General features: G+C 34.3%; 2 protein-coding genes across 3 annotated transcripts in view; both read left to right on the plus strand.

Moving 5' to 3' along the window:
• The first annotated feature begins 2,256 nt into the window (after positions 1-2,256).
• Positions 2,257-8,333, plus strand: tmem230b (transmembrane protein 230b). Of its 2 annotated transcripts, XM_039674895.2 has the most exons (4): positions 2,257-2,468; positions 2,658-2,738; positions 3,972-4,097; positions 6,962-8,333. In XM_039674895.2, the coding sequence occupies exons 2-4, from the start codon at positions 2,658-2,660 to the stop codon at positions 7,100-7,102; spliced, it is 348 nt and encodes a 115-aa protein (XP_039530829.1). In that variant the 5' UTR covers positions 2,257-2,468; the 3' UTR covers positions 7,103-8,333. The 2 variants fall into 2 exon arrangements, with proteins under 2 accessions (XP_039530829.1, XP_088975999.1); XM_089119873.1 differs by lacking the exon at positions 2,257-2,468 and having other exon boundaries at positions 2,646-2,738.
• Positions 8,334-9,492: 1,159 nt separating this feature from the next.
• The window catches only part of igsf9b (immunoglobulin superfamily, member 9b), a 51,337-nt gene continuing 34,348 nt past the window's right edge, over positions 9,493-26,481 (plus strand). The window contains exons 1-3 of the mRNA XM_039674474.2: positions 9,493-9,951; positions 21,738-21,832; positions 25,365-25,571. Of these exons, the coding sequence (XP_039530408.2) occupies positions 21,772-21,832; positions 25,365-25,571 (268 nt within the window). The 5' untranslated portion in view covers positions 9,493-9,951; positions 21,738-21,771. The remainder of the gene's footprint in view (positions 9,952-21,737; positions 21,833-25,364; positions 25,572-26,481) is intronic.

A 26,481-nucleotide genomic window follows, 5' to 3' on the forward strand; every position in this document is an offset into this window, starting at 1 on the left:
TAGAAGCTGTAAAATGTGTTGGATCAACCTTTATCCCTCACTGTCTAGACTGGTGGCTCTCAAATAGTTTTGTATAGCAATAGTAAAAATTTTAATGTGTTCATGTTCTTGGCAGCCAATAATTCAGTACAAAACACTCTATGGTCATCAGTCATATTCTGCACACAAGTTTTAGCGGATGCACAGCCTTTCACGTCATTAACGCATTTTCTCTTTACATTTGACATGCATTTTGCTTTTTCAAAGTTTCAAAGTTTGTTGCATTCTATTATTGTAAGTGTATCATTATTTTTGATAATTAGAGTGCAAATTTGAGTGACTATATTTATGGACCTCCAAATATGATCCTCCATCTCTGCATTAATTCATATATAAAGCGCCAACTTATATTGTTAAGAAGGTAAATAGAAAATTATTTAGATAGCCTAATATTGAGTTTAATTTGTATTACCCGTATGGAACTATACTGTAAGAGATGTATTTATTTATATTAATCGTTTTTTTAATAATATTTATTTATAATTAATTTTTTAATCATTTTAATTTACTATTTAGTTTTATTTTTTTTATAATATTTATTTATAATTTTTTTATAATTAATTTATTTTAATCAGTTTATTTACTGTTTAGTTTTATTTTTAATAATATTTATTTATAGTATGTTTTATAATACATTTATTTTAATCAATTTATTTACTGTTTGTTTTATTTTTAATAATATGTATTTATAATTTGTTTTATAATTTATTTTTTAATAATTTTGATTTACTGTTTAGTTTTATTTTTGTATAATATTTATTTATATATTTTTATAATTGATTTATTTTAATCAGTTTATTTACCATGTTACTTTTAATAATATTTATTTAAAGTTTGTTTTATAATATATTTATTTTAATCAGTTTATTTACTGTTTATTTTATTCATAATAATATTTATTTATAATTTATTTTATAATGTATTTATTTTAATCAGTTTATTTACTGTTTATTTTTATAATACACTGTAAAAAAATATTGTTGGTTTAACTTAAAAAAGTAAGTAACCCGGTTGCCTTAATTTTAAGTTCATTGAACTGGAAAAAAGTTAGTTAATACAATGAAGGAGATTAATTTAATCATCAGAAACTCAAAATTATATGTTATCTGAACTAAATAAATTATTGTTGATTTGACAAAAGAAAATATGTTGTGATTACAGTGCATTTATTTATCATTTCTTTTATAATTTAATTATTTTAATCAGTTTATTTGTTGTTTAATTTTGTTTATTTATTTGTTACACTGTTTTTCTCTAAACTTTCTCCCTGAAGACAGAAGACAGACAGAGGAAGATAAATAGACATAAATAAACAGATCAGATTGAACAGTAACTGTTGCTATCTAAACAGTCTCCCAGCAATAAACATGCAACGTCGCTGAGTCGCCGCTGAGTCATTTCTCTGCTTACTGCTCATTGTCACTGTTAACCTTCAACACAGTTTAACAAACATCCGGAAACAGGGGAAAAAAATAGACGCATCTATTGTCTTGCATCATTTCTGTTAAGCCAGGCTGTTCATCATGAAGTGATGATGAACTGTTTCTGTTTCTATAGGCTAGTGATTTGCAGCATTCAGAGACATGTTTGTTTACATTCATGTGTGAAAATGTGTGACCTAACATGCTGGTTTCAATATTTCACTTAAATTGAACACCTGTAATATTTTGAAAAAAAAAAAAAAAAAAGAAAGAAACAAATTGACTGCATTTTGTAATATTATGTAGAATATAATTTAAATAATATTTTTATTTACAATATTTATGAAAATATGTGTGGTGGCATAGTTTCAAGAGTAAACTTTAACATAATTTCTTTCAGAAGTTTCTTTGGAGAAATCACACCTAAGCCAAAATCCTGTGCCTTTTGGTATAAATACTAACCATAAGCTTTTTGTTTGTTTGTTTGTTTGTTTTTGTTTTTTCCCCTGACACTTTGGACAAATTTAAATGAGTAATTGTAAGCGTTTTTATTTGATGATGTGTTCACAATGTACACAATCTACTTTTACGTCTTATAAGACCTTTTTACAAGATATTCTGATTTTAACAATAATCCCCAAATCCTTCATCCAAATATATTATTTATATTTTATAAAACTCCTTTACCAAAGTCAGGTGGTCATCAATATGATAGAGCTCCCTCTTGTGGTTTTGTCTTGGGAACGTATTCAAAGCGCATGCGTAGTTTGAACCCGGCAAACACCAGTAGAGGGCGCATGCGTGTTTTTTACATCCGGAAGCGTTAGGTTTATAAACAAACAGAATTTCATGTGCGACTGTCACAAACTGACATTAATGACTTTTTTAATAAACTAAAGCTTAAAATGACTTTGAAAACGGAAATATAAAGATTTCTTGTCACTCGTACAAGGGAAGTCGTCATTAAACGATTCTATCCTATTCCGAGGCTGCAAAATCAAGTCGAAGGTAATTTAGCAAGCAAGTTAAACATGATTATGTTGATAAGTTGACTTGTAATATCTCTGTATTTTTCTCCTACATATTAGCATTAAAAATGTTCGTACTGGTTTAATAGTTTAGTAATAGATAACAGCTTATGGCTTGATTGTTGCTTTATTCGTGTGTGTTTATTATGTATTAAATATGCTTTTGAAGATGCCAGCTCGAAACACTATCAACAATGGAGTCAGATACTCCAAACTAGCAAGTGATGATGACGGATACATTGATCTTCAGGTGAGAGAGAGGCTTTTAATGTCCTTAAATGCATATATCATTATTCACTTTAATATTACATATCTATAGATAATTTATATACTACACACATGCCTATTTATTAATATGCATGCGTTTCTGTCTGTCTGTATATGGACAGTGCCAGTAAAAGTTTGGAAACTTTACTATTTTTCATGTTTTTAAAAGATAAAAAAAAATACAGAAGAAATGTAATATTGTGCAATATCATGGTTTTCTATTTAGATACATTTTTATTATTATTAAAAATTATCAAAACTGAATTTTCAGCATTATTACTCCAGTCTTCAGTGTCACGTGATCCTTTGGAAATCATTCTAATATGATGATTATTATCAATGTTGGAAACAGTTGTGCTGCTTAATATTTTTTTGCTATCTGTGTTACTTTCAGTATTTTTTTATGAGTAAAAGGTTTAAAAAGAACATTTATTCAAAATATAAATATTTTCTATTAATTATATTTTTTATTATCACTTCTTATAAATTTGAACACATCCTTGCTGAATAAAACTATTAATTTCTTTCAAAAAAAGAAATACAAAATATTAGTGACCCCAAACTTTCGAATGGTAGTGTATATTGTTACAAAATTTTAAATAAATGCTGTTCTTTTTTTAAGTTCTTATCCATCAAAGAATCCTGAAAAAAAGTATCACAGGTTGTAACAAACATATTAATTGTATCCAACATTGATAATAAATCATCATTAAAATGATTTATGAAAATTCATTGAAGACTGTAGTAATGATGCTGAAAATTCAGCTTTGATCACAGGAAAAACATTTTTTTAATCTATATTAAAATAGAAAGCAGTAATTTTAAACCGAATTCATATTTCACAATATTTTTTTCAGTATTTTTTTGTCAAATAAATGCAGCCCTGATGACCATAAAAGACTTCTTTCAAAAACATTAAAAAATAGTAATGTTTCTAAGCTTTTGACTAATACTGTATGTCTTTTCACATATCTGTGCATGTATTTATCACATAATATTAAATGTATACATGAGTAATATTTATCACGCATAAATAATAATATTATCATCGTAATTATATCACATATATAATAATATAATATTATTTTAATAAATGATACATACTGTATATCACACAAATCAATGCAGAAATGCAGCTTTTCTTGCAATGTGACTGTTTTCTGAAAATTCTGCACGAGTGCATCGTAATATTGATCAATGTTCTTTGTTTTCTCAGTTTAAGAAGAGTCCACCTAAAGTCCCGTATAAAGCGATCGCCCTGGCAACCGTTCTGTTCCTCATCGGCTCCATACTGATCACCATCGGATCCCTCCTGTTAGCAGGATACTTCGAAGTTACTGATGTGAGTGTACCACATTATTATGTACCACACTCTGTCTTTACAGATTACTCCATTATTAGCTTCTCATTCAGATGGAAAAGTTCTTCTCACATTTGTTAGTGTGCATTCATTCATTTGATTTCATAGAGCTGTTGTGTTATGTTTCTTATTTTCAAAAATAATCCCACTATAGCCTCAGGAGCATTTGCAGCGTGAACACATTTGTAAAGCAACGGTTTTTTTTTGCATTGTCACACTATGGCACTATGGAAGCAAAGGAAAAAGTCAGTCGTGTTTTCCAGGCAGCTTTTATTTATATACTTTTAGTTTTCATTACTTTTCACTTTACTTGAAGCCCTCATATATAATGCATTATAAAAGTATTTTAATGTATCAATTATGCCTTGTAATGCACCGTAATAATGCATTTTATGATTTCATGAATAGTTATGACAGTTATAATATATTATAATACTTCTCTAATCATTGTTACACCTTTAGAATGTATGATTGATTAAGAGACATGACAAACAGCCATTTCAGGCATAAATATTAGAATGCATTTTAACAATGCTTGCAATTATTTATGAAAAGATATTAGATTAGAATGTACATTATGAATAGCTTGATAATGCATTATGCATAAAGACTTTAAGCTTTAGTCATTTTAGAACTTCATCTTTTAATGTGTATTTCAGAAGGCAACATTTCCTATTTTCGTGTACGGTTTTCATCGAATATAAATATATATATTAGTCAATAGATGGTTTTCTGAGGACTTTAAAGTCTGTCATATACTGATCAATATATTGTGGAAAGCGTACAAATTAAACTTTTTTTTTTTTCAAATATATACATTTTTGGTTCAAGTGGCCTATTTCAGAGTATTTTGTATTGTAATGCACTGATTTATTCATTTTATTGGGCACAATTATGACAAATATCTATATTTTAGCTTAATTTCAAATTAATTCAATTACTGAAAATTATATATATTTTTTTTGCTTCTTTATGTAAAAATGTGTTCAAAAGCCGTAGCAATTTTCTTGAATTGTTCTTCCACAACAAATGATTTGAAAAGACATTATGAAATGTATCGGTCAAAATGTGAGACATGTCTTCCAGCTGAGTAGGTTAAATGGTGAGCATATATTGGGTCAGTTTGGCGCACACTGCTCTTCTTAGGTGTGTTGTGTGGAGTGGCAGACTGTTGAGATTACACAGCACCTGATGCGGAGGTTAATCCTCCAGATTTCCGTCCGTCTGTGGCCTGTCCTATTTCTTCAGTTAGTTTAGCTAATGCAGCTCGCTCACACTACAGCTTCATGTGAAAGACAAACATTTCATTCAGTCCGACAGGATTTGTTATTTTCCTACTACATTCACACTGCCGTAGAATGTGAAGCAATGGACTAAATGTGACCCGGATCTGTAATGTGACAACAAAAAATGTATATTGTATATGAACGTAATAAATTCGGATCTAAGTCACATATTTGGAAATAACTCCGTTGATCCATCCCTGACTTTATATCCATCCCATTTCAAATTATGATGAATTATTTTTTTTTATACATTTATTTATCAACTTTTTCAAAGCATTAACAGAAAGCATTAACATAAAGCAGATACAATCAAAGTTAAAGCTTTTCCCCCCACAATAACCCATTCTGCCAAAATAAATGTAACAATACATTACATACAAGTCAAGACAACAATATCAATAATAATAATCCGGAAAAAGAAATGAAATTCTGACATGTCCGTGGTCCGTGCATAAATACAAAACAAAACCCCAATTGATAATCACATCTAACATTGATCAATTATGATGAATTCTGACCTTTTGAAAGATCAGATTTTTGAAATGATGTTTTAGAACGGTTTGAACAGTCAGATTTCTTTTTTTCTTCCCATTTGTCTTACTTGTGCACTATAAAGTATCTATTAAAATGAATAAATCGATGCATTCAAATACAAAATACTCTGAAATGGGGCACATTTAAAAGATCACTTGAAAAAAAAAGTGTGTATAGAGAAATCCTTGAAAGTTTCTGAAAATAAACATGCATGGATAGTGGTCCCTGAAAGCGCTTGAATTTATTTTGTGCAAGAAAAAATTACAATAATATAATTATTATTAATATAATTTTTTACAATTACAATAATATAATTATTATTAATATAATAATAATTATTTATGTAAAAAAAAATTCCATATTATTCCCCTCAATCTGCTAATATGCTGTTTTGCCATCACTTTATAGCCTATACATACTAGCTTGCTTGATTTATGTTACGCGCATTTATGTGTTACGTTTCCAGCGTGAGGAACTTTGTTTTGTACGTTTCCATGACTTTCGGACTTTCACTTGAAATGTCCCCTTGAATTTAAGGGTGGAAAGTCCTTGAAAGGTCCTTTAATGACCAAGGTGTGGAAACCCTGTGGTTCATGAGTGTGTGTGAGAACCCTGTATAAATATATATAAATGTATATTTGAGCATAAAATGAGAATTTGTACCCAGTAGATGACAGACCACCTATTATTGAATATGAAATTTTAATAAATTCTGATCTGGCCCACTTTCATATTTGGGAATAACTGATTCGCCCCTAATTTTTACTGTTTTAGAGTGGTTGGAATTAGTGTGATTTTCTGTGAAGAATCTATTAAAAAGAATAAACTGATGCATTCAAATGATCTGAAATAGGCCACATTCAGTTGAACAAAAACTAGCATTTGAGCAGAATGAGAATACAAAACTGCACTATAGATTGATCCACAGATGACAGGCTTTGAGGTCTTTTTGACGGTTATTAATGAGCTCTTGTTTAACCTGATGAACATTTCAACTCATCCTCCCTGTGTTTCTGTCACTCACAGCACCGGGACCGCACCATCCCTGTCCTGATTATTGGAATCCTGGTCTTTCTTCCTGGGTTTTACCACCTGCGCATCGCCTATTACGCCTCCAAGGGTTACCGCGGCTATTCCTACGATGACATCCCTGACTTTGACGACTGAGCGTCCGGGACGTCCTGTCAGCCTCGTCTTCCTGCTGCTGATGTCCACCATGTCTCAATGACTGACAGGCTCTTTTCTGTTTTTCATAGACTGAGAATGTGGTTTGAATAGTGTGTTTCGTGTGAGGAAACTGATTTCATCATGGATTTTATGCCATTTTTCTGTAATGAAAACAGGTCACGGTTCAGTTATCAGTGTACTGTAGTGAGTTACAGGTCTTTGGAACAAGTAAAGCCTGAGGAAAACCTACTCAAAACATGCTGTTTCATATCAAGACATTTTTCTTTTAAATAAGCATTTTTATCAGGCTCCTATGTTTTAAAGGCATAGTTCACTTTTGAAATTATTTTTGGTATGTTTTATCTTACCTCAAGGGCATCCAAGATGTAGGTGTGTTTGTTTCTGCAGTAGTTTCAATTTTGATATTTTTAGGTCAAACCGTTCTTGTCTGTCAGTCATATAATGGAGGTCTATGGTCACCACCTCAAAGAGCATGCACAGAGAAGTCCAAATTAAACATGATTTAATTATATATACGAGTAGATCATGTCTTAGGCCATCAATGTGTACTTACATTTACGAGTCATTAAATCATGTTTAATTTGGACGTGTCTGTGCATGCTCTTTGAGGTGGTGACCATAGACCTGCATTATATGACTGACATACAAGAACGGTTTGACCTAAAAATATCAAAATTGAAACTACTGCGGAAACAGACACCTACATCTTGGATGCCCTTGAGGTTAACTAAAACATACCAAAAATTAATTTTATAGTGAACTATCCCTTTTATGGCAATGAAAACATTGTTAGTAGATATTAAAATGCCTTGTTTTCAAAAATGTCTCTGAGAGTAAATTTTAAAAACATAAAAATGGTCATTTAAAAGAAAATTCAGTCAAAGTCAGATGCATTTTTTTAGTCCTCAGTGAAGTTTTTATATTTTACAAATATTGTGATGGATAGCCCCAGGGCTGAAATCTGTCAAAATCGGTTTATTTTTGACACGTTAACCAACTTGTAATTCAAACTGTCCTTTAAATTAAAAGCAAAAAGGTTTCATTTTTTTAAATGAGATCATTAAGTGTATGACGTGAAGAAGGCATCATTGCAAACTTTCCATGTTTATGCTTAATGTCATGCCACTGGATTTTACTTATTTCCATTTATGTGATTATTGATTGCTTTTACAGAGAATGCTTTATGATTAAATTATTTGTTTTAAACTGATGTCTGATTATTTTCATGAATGTGCAGGTTTTGAAAACCTCTGAATTGGACATTGTCAGTTTTCCAGTAAAGAAAGTGATAATAAAATGACATTTAGTGTAGTTGTTTTTGGTGGTAAACTTGCGCCCTCGTGTGGGTCATAAATGAACTCGTGGTCAAAATAACGCATTGAAATTCTTTTGTTTGGGAAGAAAAAAATAAAAAAATAAGACCAGCAACAGTAGCCTATGCTATCAAAAGTGTAAGATAATACATCTGAATAGCATGTTGGATACATAATGTCGAAATACTCAGTTTTACATTTATTTAATAACCCCCCCCCCAAAAAAATACATTTTAAATTCAAAAATATTTATAAACAGGAGCTAAAAATCATACTAAAAATATATTGAAATTTGTATGATTTGACAACATTTTTGTAGCACTCTGACTCTCGATTCAAACAAAACACTACAAATCTGCAGTGCACTTGTTTTAATACAAAATTTTCTAAAAAAAAAAAAAATCTGCTCTTGTGTGGTTTTTCGAATACTTGCATCCATAAATAAAAAGTGTCTTATTAAAACAGAAACCTAAACATCCGAGAGAGAGAGAGATTTAACATGCCTATATTACCTACAAAATATCGAGCATAAACACCATCACATAAAAAAACAATAGATTTACAAAATTTCAAATATACACAAATTTAAATTAATTAATTAATTAATTAATTATTATTATATAAATGATTAAATTAGCAATTTTGCTATAACACAAAAATGTATCTGGTTTGTCCAATATGTTGTTTTGTCCATATCAATTAAACAAATAAATAAATAAACAAAATTGTTCAGCAAAATGCAATGTCATTTTCAACGCAGCACATTTCTTTCTATACTTCCTCTTCAAACGTTACAAGCAATTTTATATTTCCTATTAATATAAACTGATTTAAAGCCAACTATAAACACATCATTGTAAACATTTAATTAACATTATCAAAGAAAATTTCCAATAAAAGAAACAAAAGTAATCTCTCACATTGCAAAAAAATATTTAAATATGGATATTTATCTTGAGCCTTTGGATTCAACACTGAGATAAAAGTTCCAGAGAGAGAGAGAGAGAGAAAGAGAGAGAGAGAGAGAGAGAGAGAGAGAGAGAGAGAGAGAGAGAGAGAGAGAGAGAGTATGTGAATGTGTGAATGAGAGGCAGCAGCGGCGCTATGATGTTTCAGCGTGTTTTAAATCGTCTGTGTTTGTAACGACAGAACCATGTGAGGAACTGCACAAACTTCACCGCGGGAAACTTCACACACACATGAGGATATTCACTTCAGTTTGGAGGAGATTCTGAGACGACAGGTTTAACGTGCAAACAAACCCGCGGAACTTACATTTGTGTCGCCAGAACCAAAGGTTTAAACCTCTCAGAAACCAAGTTTTAAAGCGCTGCTGGATCCACATTACCGATACTCGACGCTCTCAACATTTTCAAGTGCATTCTGAAGTATGTTCAAGAATATTTTAAGTGTTTTGGGGGATATTTATTGCAACTTTCAAGTGGAGGAAAACCCGTAAAGCCAGCGACGGAGTGACACCTTCATTTTATCATCACAGTCAAGTGCCTCAAAAAGGTAACAGACAAACACACATGCATATTGAAGTAACGTTAGACATATTGCAATCGCTTGAGCCAGCAGATGGTATCCCGTCATGCATAATTCAGATATAAAGGCTGCCATTCATATGCTCTTTTCTTGCGTCTGAAGATGTTGCATGTTTTTATTCTTCATGGCTGTATTTGTGTTTAAAACGGACCGCACGTGAGCTTCAGTGTTTCTCATGAGAACAATGACCACACACACACTCTCTCTGACCACAGCAGAACATGCTGGATATCAGTCCAGTCCAACACTGACCCCTGATTCAGAGCGTTCATTAAACTGAATGAGAGATTGATTAAAGCTTAAGAAATCCACTGCAGTATACACACAACGAAACTGCTTTTTATTAGTATAATTAGTTGGCCTATTGTATTTAAAGTTTAAAGGGGCATTTTGGATGTTCAAGTGGCTTTCCATAAAATTGGCACCTTGTTCAACTCAAATTTATTTACAGACATTTAGAAATAAAAAATGTTATATATAGAACTAACTAATGTTATATATATATATATATATTATTGTTGTTGTAATGTATAAAAAATGTTTACTTATTAATTAAACTCTTGGTTTATTTATATATATATATATATACATATACAATTTTGAGATTTGTTTACATTGAATTTAGAGATTTATGGGTTTTTTTCTGCTGGTGAATCCAGTGAAACCAAGTTTAATAATAATTAATATGTATTTTTTAAATACACTTTAAAAATTGCTGGGTTGTTTTAACTCAACTTTGGGTCAGCTCAGCCATTGGGTTAATATTTTTAATTACATTTTAACCCAACATTTGGGTTTGTCCATATTTGACCCAAAGTTGGGTTAAAACAATGTATATATATATGTATATATATATATATATATATACATATTAGTAAAAGTAAAACTAAGAGACATAAGGTATAAGAATATTATTGTAATATTTAATATAACACATATTTTAGTATTAATATAGGCCAAAAAGTCAAAGAATACTTAAAAAGACACAAATCTCTGAATTAAAGTTAAAATGTTGTGTTATTTTCATGCCTTGTTTTTATTTTAACCATACTTGAATCATTATCTGGAGCATATTGTGATGTTCAGTGAGATTTGGTTGTGTCATTTTAGCATTTATTACAAATCATTGCCTCATATGACCTATATTATTTGATTTCAGGGTGGCTTTCAAGCCTGTTTGAACTTTAATGGCTTGATACGCAATCTTATCGGTTTGCTGTGGTTTCCTGCACCTGATCGGCCATTTGCATGTCAAAAGATAAGAGAGCTGTATTTCAGAGAAGAGAAAGCGTCCTGAGCTGTGTAAATATAAATGTCTTTACAGTTGTTTGCCAAACATATGCGTGCGGAAGGCTACTAAAGCTGTTTAACAAGTCTTGCTCGGATTAGTTTGTGGGATACTTTGGCCATTGGGTCATGCCTTCCATTGTCAAAACGAATAGCTTAACCTGGACTAGAGTGACTGGAGAGCATCAGTGTCAGTCTGCCTTCAGCGCTGAGATTTACGGACTTACCTTCCGCTCATGGTCTCAGACTCTATGCAGATATCATTGACCCACATTAGACAGTGTTTTGATGCACAGCTGCTGTAAGATCGAAGGTCGCAGGGAAAACAAATGGGTCATCAGGGTTATCGTGATACCTTTAAGCATTTTATTGTCCTCTTTTTATGTTGGTGTACCGGTATTATGTTCTTGAGATAACAACTGTTGTATTTGTTAAAGCAAGTAGAGTTATAGTTTTTTTTTTTCCCATTGGGCTTTTTAAAAAGTCTCTGTTAAAGGAGTTGTTCACTTTAAAAAAAAACTTTTGCTGATAATTTACTCACCCCCATGTCATCCAAGATGTCCACATCTTTCTTCAGTTGAAAAGAAATTAAGGTTTTTGATGAAAACATTCCAGGATTTTTCTCCATATAATGGACTTCAATGGGGTCCAAACAGTTCAAGGTCCAAATGAGTGATCAGTGCAGTTTTAAACGACACCAGACGATGAATAAGGGTCTTACCAAGCGAAACGATCGCTCATTTAAAAAAATAATATAACAAAGTTTAAGTTTTATAAGCTCAAATGCTCGCCTTACTCTGTTCTGTGATGCATTTTCATGACTCTCCTGTTAAAACTTGTTCATCAAAATGAACAAATCTTTTTCCGAGTCAATTTGTTCGTTTCATTCGTTGAAAAACCCAAATGACTCGTCATTTTGAGATGAACTAATCCTTTAATGGGACTTTTACTTCTGGAACCCGATTGTTTTGTTCTATTACTGTTCCTCATACTTAAGTTCATGGACCAGTATGCAACTCAGAATACCCTAGCAACGCCCTGGCAACAGTCTAGCAACTAAGAACCATGGCCAAACTCCACTTATAAATGGTTGCATCATTCCATGTCCATCTGTAGGTTTTCTTACGTTGTTGTTGACGATTTCATTTAATTTATCATGTAGTTAGTTTGTCATATTCATTCATTTTAGTAAATTTCACTCTGAATAAATCATGTCTTTTTCATCAATAGTGCGTTTTATAAACTTCTAATGCATGCTGGACATGTCTTCACTATAATTGACCCCCTGATCAACTTTCTTTTAGTGCCAAACCAGATTGCAGGCTTTTAGAACTAAAAGCAAAATAATAGCTTGGAAGAAGATTATGTTCGTTACCGCTACTACAATCTATAAATGGAAGTATTGTGAGGTGGCTCAGGCTAATGCTGAGATCATGCCTTGTTCATGCATGGGAAAGTCACAAGACCAGGTTTGGGGTTTTTCCTCACAGATCTACCTGGGTGGTGGTGATTTTATCCACTTTGGCTCCACGGGTGTTTAATAGACATATCATGTCATCAAGTTATATTTTCTGGCTTATTTTGCATCTGTTTCATGCCAAGATGCTACTAAAGATTTCCTCCAATCCCAGATGATGTGCTTCACTGCCACTGGCTGGTCTGCACATGTCAACATCATCATTTTTGTTAGCATACATGTGATTCTTCTGGGGTATTTGAGTATCTCGACAGCATGTACAGAACAGGATAAACCTTCCCTGAGGGCTGCTGATGTGAGAAAGGTGGTACTTGTAAATGAGAATAAGATCTAATGAGCCCCAATTAACTTTTTAACTGATTAGCGAGACAGGAAGTTGGTGCTTGTCCAGGAACGAAATTATTTTTCACCATGTAAAGCTTTGATTAAATCAGGAATCTCATTGTAGCTTGATATTGTCGCCTGAAGGAAGTAATATTCAAGAAAAACTCAACCACAAAATATATATATATAATTATTTTTTTTTTAATAAATGTTCTAACGACCATGTGTGTGGTGTTTGCCATCGGTGTTGTTATTAATTAAAACTTAAACCATTAAAAATTATTTTCTTTCATTAAAATAAAGCTAAAATAAAATATAAATATTAGATGATAAACTTAAAATTTCGATATGTTGCAGAATTGTAATTTTTAAAAAAATTAAGTAAATTGATAGAAAAACTGACATAAAAATAAATAAAAGCTAAATAGAAATAAAAAAACAGAAAATGACAAAGGCACAAAACAAAATTACTGAAAATAAAAAAAGAAAAGAAAAAAAACTATAATAAAACTATAATAATTATATAATAGTAGTAGTATGTTTTATTGTCCTCCAGCCAGGTGATGACTAATACAGTAAGTTTTTATGTAATTTTTTTTTCCATGTCTCATTTACTTATTGCATTATATTAGCGCTATTATATTGGCCAAATTGCTCTAGATATACAGCTGAAGCCAGTATCAGTCGAGCTCTACTTTTTTTTCATCTATTGTTGATTTTATGAAATTAAAAATGTGTGTGATTGTGAAACGCAATGACACACATTTTATTAGTTAGCATGATATTTCCACCGTTAGTATCCTCCCATCCCTAGAAATGCCACCGTAATGCTGCCACAGGAAGATTGTTGGCTTACTGTCCTTCCTCTGACCAGGGTCATCCTGCTTGACCTGTGCTTTGACCCTATGGCAGCCTGGATCATCCAGGATTATCTGCAGAATAATACAGCTGCTAATCAAGCTGTCTCTGCGACTAGCCATGCCGTTCACTCCGTTAAAGAGCAGATGTACCGTGCTTCACCTTTCATCTGGCTGTAGTCCAGACTGACACACACGAGCTGCTTTCACATGCACAAATAATAAAAAGCTGCTAAGTTTGACAAGTGAACTGCTTTTGCTAGTCAAATGCATATTTGTCATGGCCTGACTGTGTTAGATTTCATACTTCCGCTCTATTTCAGTTTGCTTCTGTACTCGGTCACGACATGTCTCTAGACAAGTTTTCCTCCGGCCTGAAAACAGCCGGCCAATCAACCACTGTCTATGCAATCAACGAACAGAGAGCCATGACGTAGATGCTAAGCACAAGTTCAAGTTTGTATAGAGTGCCGAAGTGATGACGTCACTTTGTAGGACGACCCGGAAGCTAGCGGCGCATGGGTTCCCTCGGTCGAAAAGCAATGCATTTTCCCCATAGACTTTTGGAAAATCGCAAAAAAATAAGATCTGTCTTTAACAAAGGGTTGTGACCCTTACACGTTTTGTCTAGCAAGATAATCTTTACAAGTTAATCCAAAATGTATACATTTTGAAGCCTATATAAAGATTTAAAAAAACACAGCAGACACAATAAAGTTTAAAAAACCACAAGCCGGTTATAACTGTGTGTTTTATGTCATAGATCAAAACGTGAAAATATTTAGAGGCTTTGTTCACCACAGACCTTATTTCAGGCGATTTAGCAAAAACCCATTCAAAAATCCCATAGACTTTAGAGCGAGGAAACCGTAGTGCTAAAATGCTAACTGACTTCCGCGTTTTGGCCTACAGTGTGATATCGTAACTTCAACACTCTATTACCAGGCTATTTTGCTCATGGTTTTGTACAAAATTGCGAAACATAAACATTTATGTTTATTTCAGTATATATATATATATATATATATATATATATAAAATTAAAATAAACTTAAAAATTAAAATATTATACAGTGTTTTTAGTATATATATATATATATATATATATATATATATATATTAATAGTAATATGTTAATATATTATATTAATATATTTGTATTTTTTGTCATTTATTTTACACTAGATTCTATTTTTGTATGTTTGCATCGTATGTGCTATTGAAACTGACCATGCAGAAGCTTTTTAATATGCAGTTATAAAAGTTGACTACTTTGTTCAGTCGAAAATGCATATTTTTACATCTTTGCAATCATTTTTGTATATACTACTGCAGTTTTTTTTTTAAATTGGCTTATTTTTAAGTTTATTTTAATTTTAGATAAATTTTTAGGGCTGTGCAAAAATTAATTGCGATTAATCGCATCCAAAATAAAAGTCTGTGTTTACATAATATATTTGTGTGTGCTGTATATAATTATTTTGTATATATAAATACACACACATGCATGTATATATTTAAGAAAATGTGTTGTTTATATATAAAATATTTATATTTATAAAGATTATGTGTTTATATATATATATATATATATATATATATATATGCAGAATTTAAGCACAAAAATTCTTAAATATATACATGCATGCATAGGTATTTATATATACAAAATAATTATATACAGCACACACAAATATATTATGTAAACACAGACTTTTATTTTGGATGCGATTAATCACAATTAATTTTTGCACAGCCCTAGTACTTTTTTGTTTGTTATCTTTATGTGTTTATTTTAACACTTTGGTAACTTTTAAAGTGGGAAAACTTTTCTTAAACTTTGTGCCATCGAGAGAGGCTTTATGATAGTGGCCAGGCTAATATAATCATATTTCTTTATTATTTTTCATTTGCTCTATTAAAAGCTTTATTTGTGGCATGTGTTTTTAATGCATTTGTATGTACGGTAAACACTGAACAGGTGTTATCCTCACATTTGACTTTGAATCCCTGATCAAACTTCCGTTTCTGATCACAGTTCACCTTTTAATACTCTGAATCGTGTTCAGGTCATCACTTCTGAAATATACACCCAACCCTAACACCTCTGCCGGCGTAGCTGAGAGTGACGCACCGCCTGTGGTGAGGATAAATCTAACACCTAATGCGATCAAAATGGCAAGTGGCGCAAACAGCTTTAGCCGTTACTATTAAGTAAATTGAAGACATGACAGACTTGATCTGGTGAAAGCTGAACAGAACATTTACCAGCATGTAAAATAAAACATCAGTAGTATATTTGCTTTAGCAGAATGATCGTTCTCATATTCAGACTCATATGATGGAGATGGTCACTGGCATGCTAGCCGACTGAGGCTGTGAACTACCAAAGCCGATCAGCCTGAAACTCCAGAGGTGTGCCAGCTAGATTAAGTTTGTCTGTGATCTGCTAAAGCTGGTCCAGGTGGACACACTTGGGTCAAAAACAGATGGTAACAGGTCTCAACTTGTTTAGCACGAAATAGCAAGTGGCAATGTGATTGTTTTTGCTTCGGATCGTGTGCCGGAGACTTTTTATTAAGCAGCCTTGCCAGTCATGGCCAAGATCAAAGATCGGACGATTTGCAGAGCACGTCCCAGCATGCCCTAGGACCTTTTAGCCTGTCTTAAGCATCTGTTTCAGGCACTCCTCCTCTTGAAGATGTTTGTAAAGGCTTGTTTTGAGAGAAAATGAAAATGTCAGTGAGAGTAGAGTGAATCGGGAAGAGCATTCTGTTTGTAATGGATTTCTTTAACAGATATCTCAGTAACAGTAGGCAGGCTTATAGGTAGCAGTTGATTTTTGTGGCTTTAAAGTAGTTCACTTTTTAAAAAAAAAAAACTTTGAAAAGAAATAAAGGTTTTTGATGAAAACATTCCAGGATTGTTCTCCATATAATGGACTTCAATGGGAACCAAACGGTTCAAGGTCCATATGAGAGTTTCAGTGCAGCTTCAAAGGGCTTTAAACGACACCAGACGATGAATAAGGGTCTTATCTAGCGAAACTAGCGGCCATTTCAAAAATGAATAAAAAACTAAGTTTTATAAGCACAAATGCTCGCCTTGTGACTCTCCTATTCAACTCATAATAAACGAATCTTTTTTCGAGTCATTTGATTCATTCAACGAACGAAATGAACAAAAAGATTTGTTCATTTTATTTATTTTTTAAATGAGTGATCGTTTCGCTTGATACGACCCTTATTCATCGTCTGGTGTCGTTTAAAGCCCTTTGAAGCTGCACTGAAACTCTCATTTGGACCTTGAACCGTTTGGACCCCATTGAAGTCCATTATATTTAGAAAAATCCTGGAATGTTTTCATCAAAAACCTTAATTTCTTTTCGACTGAAGAAAGAAAGACATGGACATCTTGGATGACATGGGGGTGAGTAAATTATCAGGTTTTTTTTAAGAGTGAACTAATCCTTTAAAGACATATTGTATAAAGTGGTATAAAATAAACCTGATAGTGGTGAATTACAGAGCTGGTGCAAACATGTACACATGACTATGATCAGATGCTTTCTTAACTGTTTTCTCACCGCTGTCATTTCTGCAATGTTTATTTTGTAATTGAGATGAAAGTGCACAGATATGTGCATACTTTGGGATGTTCGTTAACAGTATATCGCTGCAAACTATACTTTTTACCCCTAAGAAAAAAAGCACTTCACGAGTATATCAAATGAATATGCTAACTCTTCTCATTCTTAACTTTAATGCTGTACATTCATGTAACTCCATAACCTTAGACCTATTGCTTATTTCACATATTCTCGAACAAGCATAAGTAACACAACATGCTCTGTATCAAGTTGGTTTATCATTTGCATTTGTGTGACTCCATCCAAAAATGCACTAAATAGTAAGCAACATTGATTCACATTGATATTAAAAAGAAATGTTTATTGAGCATTGAATAATCATATTAGAATGATCTATGCAGGATCATTTGACTGAAGACTGGAGTTATGATGCTGAAAACTTCTGTTGTGGGTCAAAATATTTAATATTATTACAATTTCAAATAACTGTTTTCTATTTGATCATATTGTAAAATGTAATTTATTCCTGTGATCAAAGCTTAATTTTCAGCATCATTATTCCCATCTTCAGTGTCACATGATCCTTCAGAAATCACTCTAATATGCTGATTTGATGCTCAGGAAACATTTCTTCTTATTAATTTCAATGTTGAAAACGGTTGTGCTACTTTTCAGGTTTTTTGATGAATAGAGATGTTCAAAACAAAAGCATTTGAAGAGTTTAGATGCAAAAGCCTCTAAATGCCATTTGAAATTTTCTTCTAAAATGACCATTTTTATCAAGCTTGTATATTTAAGTTCAGTAATTTCAATTGAAGATTGTCATTTAAGTGAAATTACTGAACTTAAATATACAAGCTTGATAAAAATGATCATTCTAGAAGAAAATTTCAAATGGCACTTAGAGGCTTTTGCATCTGAACTCTTCATTTACTGTCACTTTTGATAAATATATGCCTTTCTAAATATTAATTTCTTTAAAAAGTGATTCTATTTCATCAATTAAATTATTTTCTTTTGAACTTCTCTATTCATCAAAAAAAACAAAAAAATAGAATCGTTTGTCTTTACTGTCACTTTTGATAAATATAATGAATATGAATTATTTTTATAAGAAATCCTACTGTCCCAACACTTTTGAACAGTATTGTATCTCTTTGTATGTGCCACTCAACAGGGCTGTAGACTTTTTCTACACATTCATAAGTGGTCAACCAATATGGGATTTTCATGATTTATTCTTAAATTATTCCACCCAATCCTTAAAATGTGGTGCACAAGTTCATGACTTTTGTTGCAAAGTTGAAATCTTTTGGCCGCAGTAGGACACACCTGAAGTAAGTCTCTTTGCTCTCTGCCTGTCTTTCACTGCTTGCACTCCTCTCTCTGAAAGACACTTTCACAAGGAGGCCTTGTTCAACAGCTTGACGGTGAGAGACGCCATGCGGAGGGACACAATGCCCTGCCCTCATCTGGCACCTCTTAAGGCCGGTTTCAAGATCAGTTCATGTGGTCTGAACCCTGTTTGAGCCTTTTATACAGACAAGAGAACCGCTGACTCCAGAACTGAGGTTTGTTTTACGGGATTGTGACTTTTGGATCTCCGTACTTGTGTTCACATGACTTCAGCAAAGCCGTAACCGGCTTAAATGAAACATTTTTTCTCTGGGTTTGTCACCTTCAAGCTGTTTATTTACAATATGATTTTACTTCTACAATTTGTCCAACACCAAATGTGCTGTTTGCCAAGTAAAGCATCACATTTGCTGCTTCTCATACTTGTGGTTAATGATTTGAACACAGGGCTGTAACTCATCCTGCGCCATTTGTGCTACTTGTTAACATGGGATAGGGAGAGACTGTTTTAAAAGTAACAAGATATACACTTCCCCTTATAAAAAGCATATTTTTCTAGACCCCAAAAGCATTTTCACAGTCTAAAAACGGAGGATATATTGATGTGGAAACGGCTTTTATTTCATATCTGCGGTTGTTCTGAGACTGTGAACTTTCCACTACGTCGTGGAAATCTGTCTTGTGATTTGGGCTGGAAAAAACGAATTCCCCTCATGAAATTTGACTTGAAACTCGAAGCAGACAGAATGCAGCCGACAAACCTGTTACCTTTATGAAACAGATCCTTGTGTTCCTTAGTTTTTTTGTTGCATTTTATGTGCAGAAACACAAAACCAACCAAAACACGTTTGCATGCTTTTTCCCTTCTTAAAATAGCCTCCCCCTCCATTTAGCTTTAATTAACTTAAAGTAATAAGCTGGTATTAGTGGCTTTGAATGGTCGACGTGGGAGACGGGCTGGGGAGATTTTGCTGCTCTCAGGTGCTCAATCATACGAGTGGTTGTTTGCCAGCGCTATATTAAACCAAACTCTGCTTTCATTTCCAGGCATTTTGCAAGGAAACTCCTCCACGATACTGAAGAGTAATATTGAATGGAGTGGAGAGTTGATTATCGTAAGCCACGGGGTGTGTTTGCTTTCTGGGTCACTGGCGGGTGATGTTCGAGACAACAAGGAGACTTCATGATGCTTGTCTGTACTTTCGTTTTTTTAATCTCCGCAATTAAAAGGGTTTTTACCAAAAATTGAAAACAGACATTAGTATTGCTCATAGGGCTGGGGTAAACGATTATTAACTAAACGATTAGTTTGGGCGATTAATTGGACGACTAATATAAAGAATATTTTTCTGCTGCTCGATTAATAAAAAAACAATGTATCTCAAATACTTAGTAGCGTACTGAATCTTGAATCATGATACTATAAGCTGGCTAACGTTAGTGTAATGTTATGTATTTGAACACCGTCATTATAACTCTACAACCGCCAAAACTGTGTCATTAAAATAGTTTTTACAAACATTTTTTATCATAGAGAATGTTTAAATACTAAAATCAGCTGAGGAGGGAAACAGAGGCGGAGTTTGTGTTGCAATCGGAGGCTGAAATCTCTGCCCCTTTACCGATTAGAGCGCACTCTGATGTGTAGTAAAGCCTTGTTTATACTAGACACGTCCGCACGAGTGCGAAGGTGCGCGTGGCAAAAAATACGTGTTGGGTGCGCAAGACCGAGAAGACCCCATTTCGCTTGGCTGTGTGCACGACTTTTTTTGTAACAGCTCGCGGCGTCCAAGGATGAAGGACTTCAACCCGAGCTTGAACGTTAACCTGAGCTTGTACGTCTCACCACACCGGCACCCAGTTTTTTTGTTAAAGGTTTGTTTACTGTGTGTGATTCATTTAATGGAAAGCGCATTTTTTTTCTAGTTGTCTTCGTCCTCTATTCTGCAATGTTTTGGTTTCCCACATGTGTGTGTGTGTGTGTGGCAAGCTAAAAATAAATAAATAAAGAAGTGTCGATGCAAAAATATGACATTGACGTAATTTCGACAGCATTAATTCCTCATGCAGCTCTTAGAATTGCATTATCCATGTAACTCTTCATGCACTCACATTTACATAAAAAATTTAATTAAACATGAAAACCAAGCTCTAAAATGACAAAAAAAACAAACACTTAATTATAGTCAACTCAACAACTCTTCTTGTGTGAAGAATACACACAAATTTATGACACAGGAAATGAATCACAATGTTCATGTAATGCAGAAATAGCTATTCTGTACTGTCATGTCAATCAGTGTGTCATGCAAAGAAAAGGGATTCGTTCAAACTACAATCTCACATAGCCAGATCTATATATTCTATAAATAGACTTTATAATCAAACATACATAACATTGTATTTTAATGACCTCATCTCTTGACATGATGCAGGTGAATTGCAGAGCTGGTGCAAACATCCACATCACTACCATTTGCTTTCTTTGCTGCTGTTTTCTCACCGCTGACATTTTTGTAGTTTTTTTTTTTTTTTTTTTTTTGTTATTGAGAGGAAAGTGTGCAGCACATATTTGCATATTCATCTAAACGTCGTTCTCAGCAGCGTGGACGCCATTTCGGTGTTCGTTAAGAATATTTTGACTGCAGTTCCATTAACGGCCACCGGTGTCGCTAATAACAAGGGTTTTTAAATTCTACATATAGTCCCTTTAAATGATAATGTGAGATGTGCTGTAATGAACTAACTGTAAAGAACAAAACATGCTTAACTGGAAAATATCCCTCATGTTGTCTTATCACAATGGAGAGTTGACCGATGAGTTTTCTCATGGCTGACTTCTGTATGTGTCTCTGTGTTTCAGGTGGGGTGTGTGTGATGGTATGTGAGAGTTTACCATGGTACAGAAGAAACTCTGGCTTCTGAAAGTCACCATCGCGGCCGCCTTCTTTTTACTGTGTAAGTACATCTGTCCCAAATTCAGTCCAAAATCACAGTATTTGGACACTTTATTCACTTAAATGTGTAAGTGTCAATAGGACAAGCGCCTGTGCTTGTCTCAAATGTTGCATTTGAAGAGTTAAAGAATGTCTTTCATAATAAATTACATTTGTTTTAATATTTTAAGGAATCCAATGACATTCTATTTTTTTAAAAATGTACATCACAACTGTTCGAATACTTTTTAGGCCCTAAAAAGTTACATTGTATTTACTTTAGCGAGTGCTAAATTTACAGTCGCTGCTCCACTGTAAATTAATGCTGTTCTTTTGCCTCTTTCATTATTGAGGTTTTTTTTTTTTCAAGCTTTCTCCATCCTCACTCTATCATCCATTTGTGTCTGTTTTCTCTCTCTTCGTGATTCTTCTGCTGGTGTAGACGTGGCCAGAATATCACAGCACACCAGAGGTTTAATTCAGCCTGTTTACTCTAAGAACACATTTGGTGGAGGGGTTAATTCCCGTTCGTTAACGAACAGGCGACCCTCTATGTTCCTTATGGCACAAAAACCTGTCCCGGGGCCAACGAGAGCACTTGTGGTGTTCAAGCTTGTATTTAGGAGCAAACACCCCAAACATTTGGGGGGGAGAGGGATCAAATCCTCTGTAAAAAAATGAAATCTGCAAATCTGGATTTAGATCAATCTGGGATTTAGATTTCCCTTCTCTTAAAGCACGGGGTGTGTGAGTCTCAGGGGTGGCTGGCCATGTGTGCGCCCCAGGGGCTCTCGGGACATAGGCAGGGTGGGGAGGTTGTGGTTCTTTCAGAGAGCGTCATCTTTGAGAGATTACTGCTAATCGCAGGCGAGACGAGATGCATGAACCAGCTCTGGGACAAGGGAGGGTGACCGGGGTGCAAAACTGACCAAATGTATTTGCGTCTTGTGAATTTGAGGATCTACATACTCACACCTCTCACAGTCTAGTGTGTAAATGGGGGAAGCTCACAAAAATGTACAGGCCACATTTCACCTCTAAGAAAGTGAAATGTTTCTTTTTTTTTTTATTTCCCCTCCAAATTATCACTACCATAATTAAAAAATATTATGTTTTAAAAAATCAAAAAAAAAAATTGCAAAAATGCTAAACTATTTATATATTCGTAATAATACATTATGGTACCTTTTTTTGTAAGGAAATGAGAATGAAATGTTGGTACATGTTCTTATCAAGAAAACATATTTTTAAATTATTGTGTAGTAATATAAATTATATTTTATAGTATTATTATTATCAGGTTTTATCTACATATATGATGAAAATTATGTGATCAACCTGGATTTATTTTTTCACCCTAATGAGGCTGTCTTTGTCTGTCCCATTGGGAGAAAGTGTCACAGACGTTCTTCATATTAACACGCTGTATGTTAATTTACATGCATGTCATCTCCCCTGCACCGACCCCCCCTTAATCTGGATTTGCATTCGCCCCGCTTTAGTGTGTGTTTCTGTGACATCACCCTCTTGCTTGTCTTTTGTGTCTTGTTTTTCTCAGTCACGCTCTCATTTTCCATCTCACATTCTCCTTTTGGCTCTTGTTCCTGTCTGTGTCATGTCTATTGCTTTCTCCAGGACATCAGAACTGCTGGTTTTATCACTGAGTACATACTGTAAATGCAGTACTTTCCTCCAATGACGACTATTGGAGTTTTCCACCCTTGGGGTTTGATTTATGTGTTTTGAGCACAAACAGAAAACGCATGACAGGCAGCAAATCTAATGTGTTTGTTGTTTATTCCTTGGGGTGTGTTGTTTCCACTTAAGAACTAAATTAATTTATCCGAAAACGCATTGGAAGGGTCACTTGTTTAATTGTGTTTCTGAATTCTTCATTACTCTTAAAAATACAGTAAGTTCCTTGTTTGAGCTGTATCCACTTTTATCTCCCTGCTGAATAGACAGATATAATGGTCCACACAACCAGCTAAGCATTCCTGACTAATAATCTCAGCACACCTAGGCTCTTCACCATCTTGACCAGCCCAAAACCACTGCTCACCAGCACTAACTAGCAGAAAACCATCTGGACCAGGTCTAAAGCAGTATAAACCAGTTTGGACCACCTCAAATATATCACTAACCGGCATAAGGATTCTAGACCAGCGTTAACCAGTGGAAATCCATATGGACCAACTCTCAACCAAAATAAATCCATGTGGACTAGCTCAAGCCCATCGTTTACCACCATAAATCAATCTAGACTAGCCAGCTAAAATCTATCTAGACCAGATCTAAACCACAGCTAACCTGCATAACTCGGTCTAGACCAGTGATAGGCAGCAGAAATCCATCTGGATCGGCTCCTAACCAGAATAAATCAGTCTGGACCAGCTCAAAACCAATGCAAACCAGCATAAATCAATCTAGACCAACACTGACCAGCAAAATCCGCCTGGACCAGCTCCTAACCAGAATAAATCCGTCTGGACCAGCTCAAAACCAAACCTAACGACCATAAATCAGTCTAAACCAGCACTGACCAGCAAAATCCGCCTGGACCAGCTAATAACCAGAATAAATCAGTCTCGACCAGCTCAAAACCAAACCTAACCAGCATAAATCAGTCTAGACCAGCACTGACCAGCAAAAATACATCTGGACCAGCTCTAAACCACAGCTAACCAGCATAACTCAGTCTAGACCAGTGATAAGATGCAGAAATCAATCTGGACCAGCTCCTAACCAGAATAAATCAGTCTGGACCAGCTCAAAACCAATGCAAACCAGTATAAATAAGTCTAGACCAGCACTAGACCGCTAAAATCCATCTGGACCAGCTCATAACCAGAATAAATCAGTCTGGACCAGCTCAAAACCAATGCTAACCAGCATAAATCAGTCTAGACCAGCACTGACCAGCAAAAATACATCTGGACCAGCTCATAACCAGAATAAATCAGTCTGGACCAGCTCAAAACCAATGCTAACCAGTATAAATAAGTCTAGACCAGCACTAGACAGCTAAAATCCATCTGGACCAGCTCATAACCAGAATAAATCAGTCTGGACCAGCTCAAAACCAATGCTAACCCGTATAAATCAGTCTAGACCAGCACTAGACAGCTAAAATCCATCTGGACCAGCTCATAACCAGAATAAATCAGTCTGGACCAGCTCAAAACCAATGCTAACCAGCATAAATCAGTCTAGACCAGCACTGACCAGCAAAAATACATCTGGACCATCTCTAAACCACCAGCACAACTCAGTTTAGGCCAGCTTCTAAATAGAATACATTTGCCTAGACCAGCTTAAAACCATTGCTAGCCAGCATAAATCAGTCTAGACCAGTGCTAACCTCCAGACACCACCTGGACCATATATATACCAACATCAGTCTGGAGCAGCACAAAATCCAAATTAACCAGCATAAATAACCTAGACCTGCCCTAATTGGTTTTAAATGGCACTAAACCAGTACAAATTAGTTGGACTATTAGGGAATATTTGAGTTCTGCAGAATGAGTTGACGTGTGTATTGTGTTCCACAGGTCCTTCTCTGAGCGCTGAATCGGTGGTCCGGGGAAGGGTCGGGGGTTTTGCTGAGCTGGACTGCAGTCTGACTCCTCCATCAGAAGGGGCCACCACTCCAAATCTCTTTCCCTTACATGTGGTGGAGTGGGTCCGGCTGGGATACAACGTCCCCATCCTCATCAAATTCGGCGGCTACACCCCACGAGTGCATCCCAACTACAAAGGTGAGTGTTTGTAACCCTAACCTATCAACGTAAAAAAGATGGCCGCCAACGGGTTTCGAAACGCCAACTGGTTGGCAGCCATCTTTTTTATGTTGAGAGAGCATTCATCGAGAGAGTCACCGCTCTGTATTTGCTCTGGAGAGCAGAACAGCGGCGTAGGGATCATTGTCCCATATTTGTGTCCACCGGACCCTTCGGAGGCGACCCGTCAGTTTCACTTTTGATGCGCAAATTAACACAAAGTGGTCAAGCGTCAAACTAGACGCGAATTTGACGCGCTATTCATGTCCGGTGTGAATGCACAGTTAGTGTTGTTATTCGTAGTATTTTTATTTTTGTATAATTATTAATATTAATAAGGAAAATGTTGGTGATTTATAGATTAATATGATTATATAATACAACTAATAATAGTAGTAGTAATAATAATACTGATTGTTATTATTGGTTATAGTATTATAGGGCTCTATGAAATCCGTTTTATTTTTTCCCCAAATTCCGTTTTTTCCATTTTAATTTTTGGAAATTAGTTTTTTTTTACCCTTGACGGTTATTTTAGTTGTAAAAATAGTATGCTTTTAAATTTAATGATTAAAATGTATTAAAAAATAAAAATACATTAGGAATGACCTTAAATTTATTAAGGTAATACAGACATTTACTCAGGAGCCTTTTCAGGACAAATACTGCATGATGCAACATAACACTGCACTCTTCAAGTAACAACAAAATATGGTTATGAGCTTTAAACTGTAATATAAATTATATTAGTTTATTTAAGTTTAAATAAAGTCACACTCTGTCTCTCACGGAGTTCGCTTCGCTTTTGTCCAGTCCGGCGACAGACGCAGTGTGCACGTTGTATGTGTGTGAGAGAGACGCGTGAGTGAGAGAGAGATGGAGGGAGAGC

Source organism: Pimephales promelas, chromosome 14, assembly GCF_988280905.1.
Source record: "Pimephales promelas chromosome 14, fPimPro1.hap1.1, whole genome shotgun sequence".
Taxonomy (NCBI): Eukaryota; Metazoa; Chordata; class Actinopteri; order Cypriniformes; family Leuciscidae; genus Pimephales; species Pimephales promelas.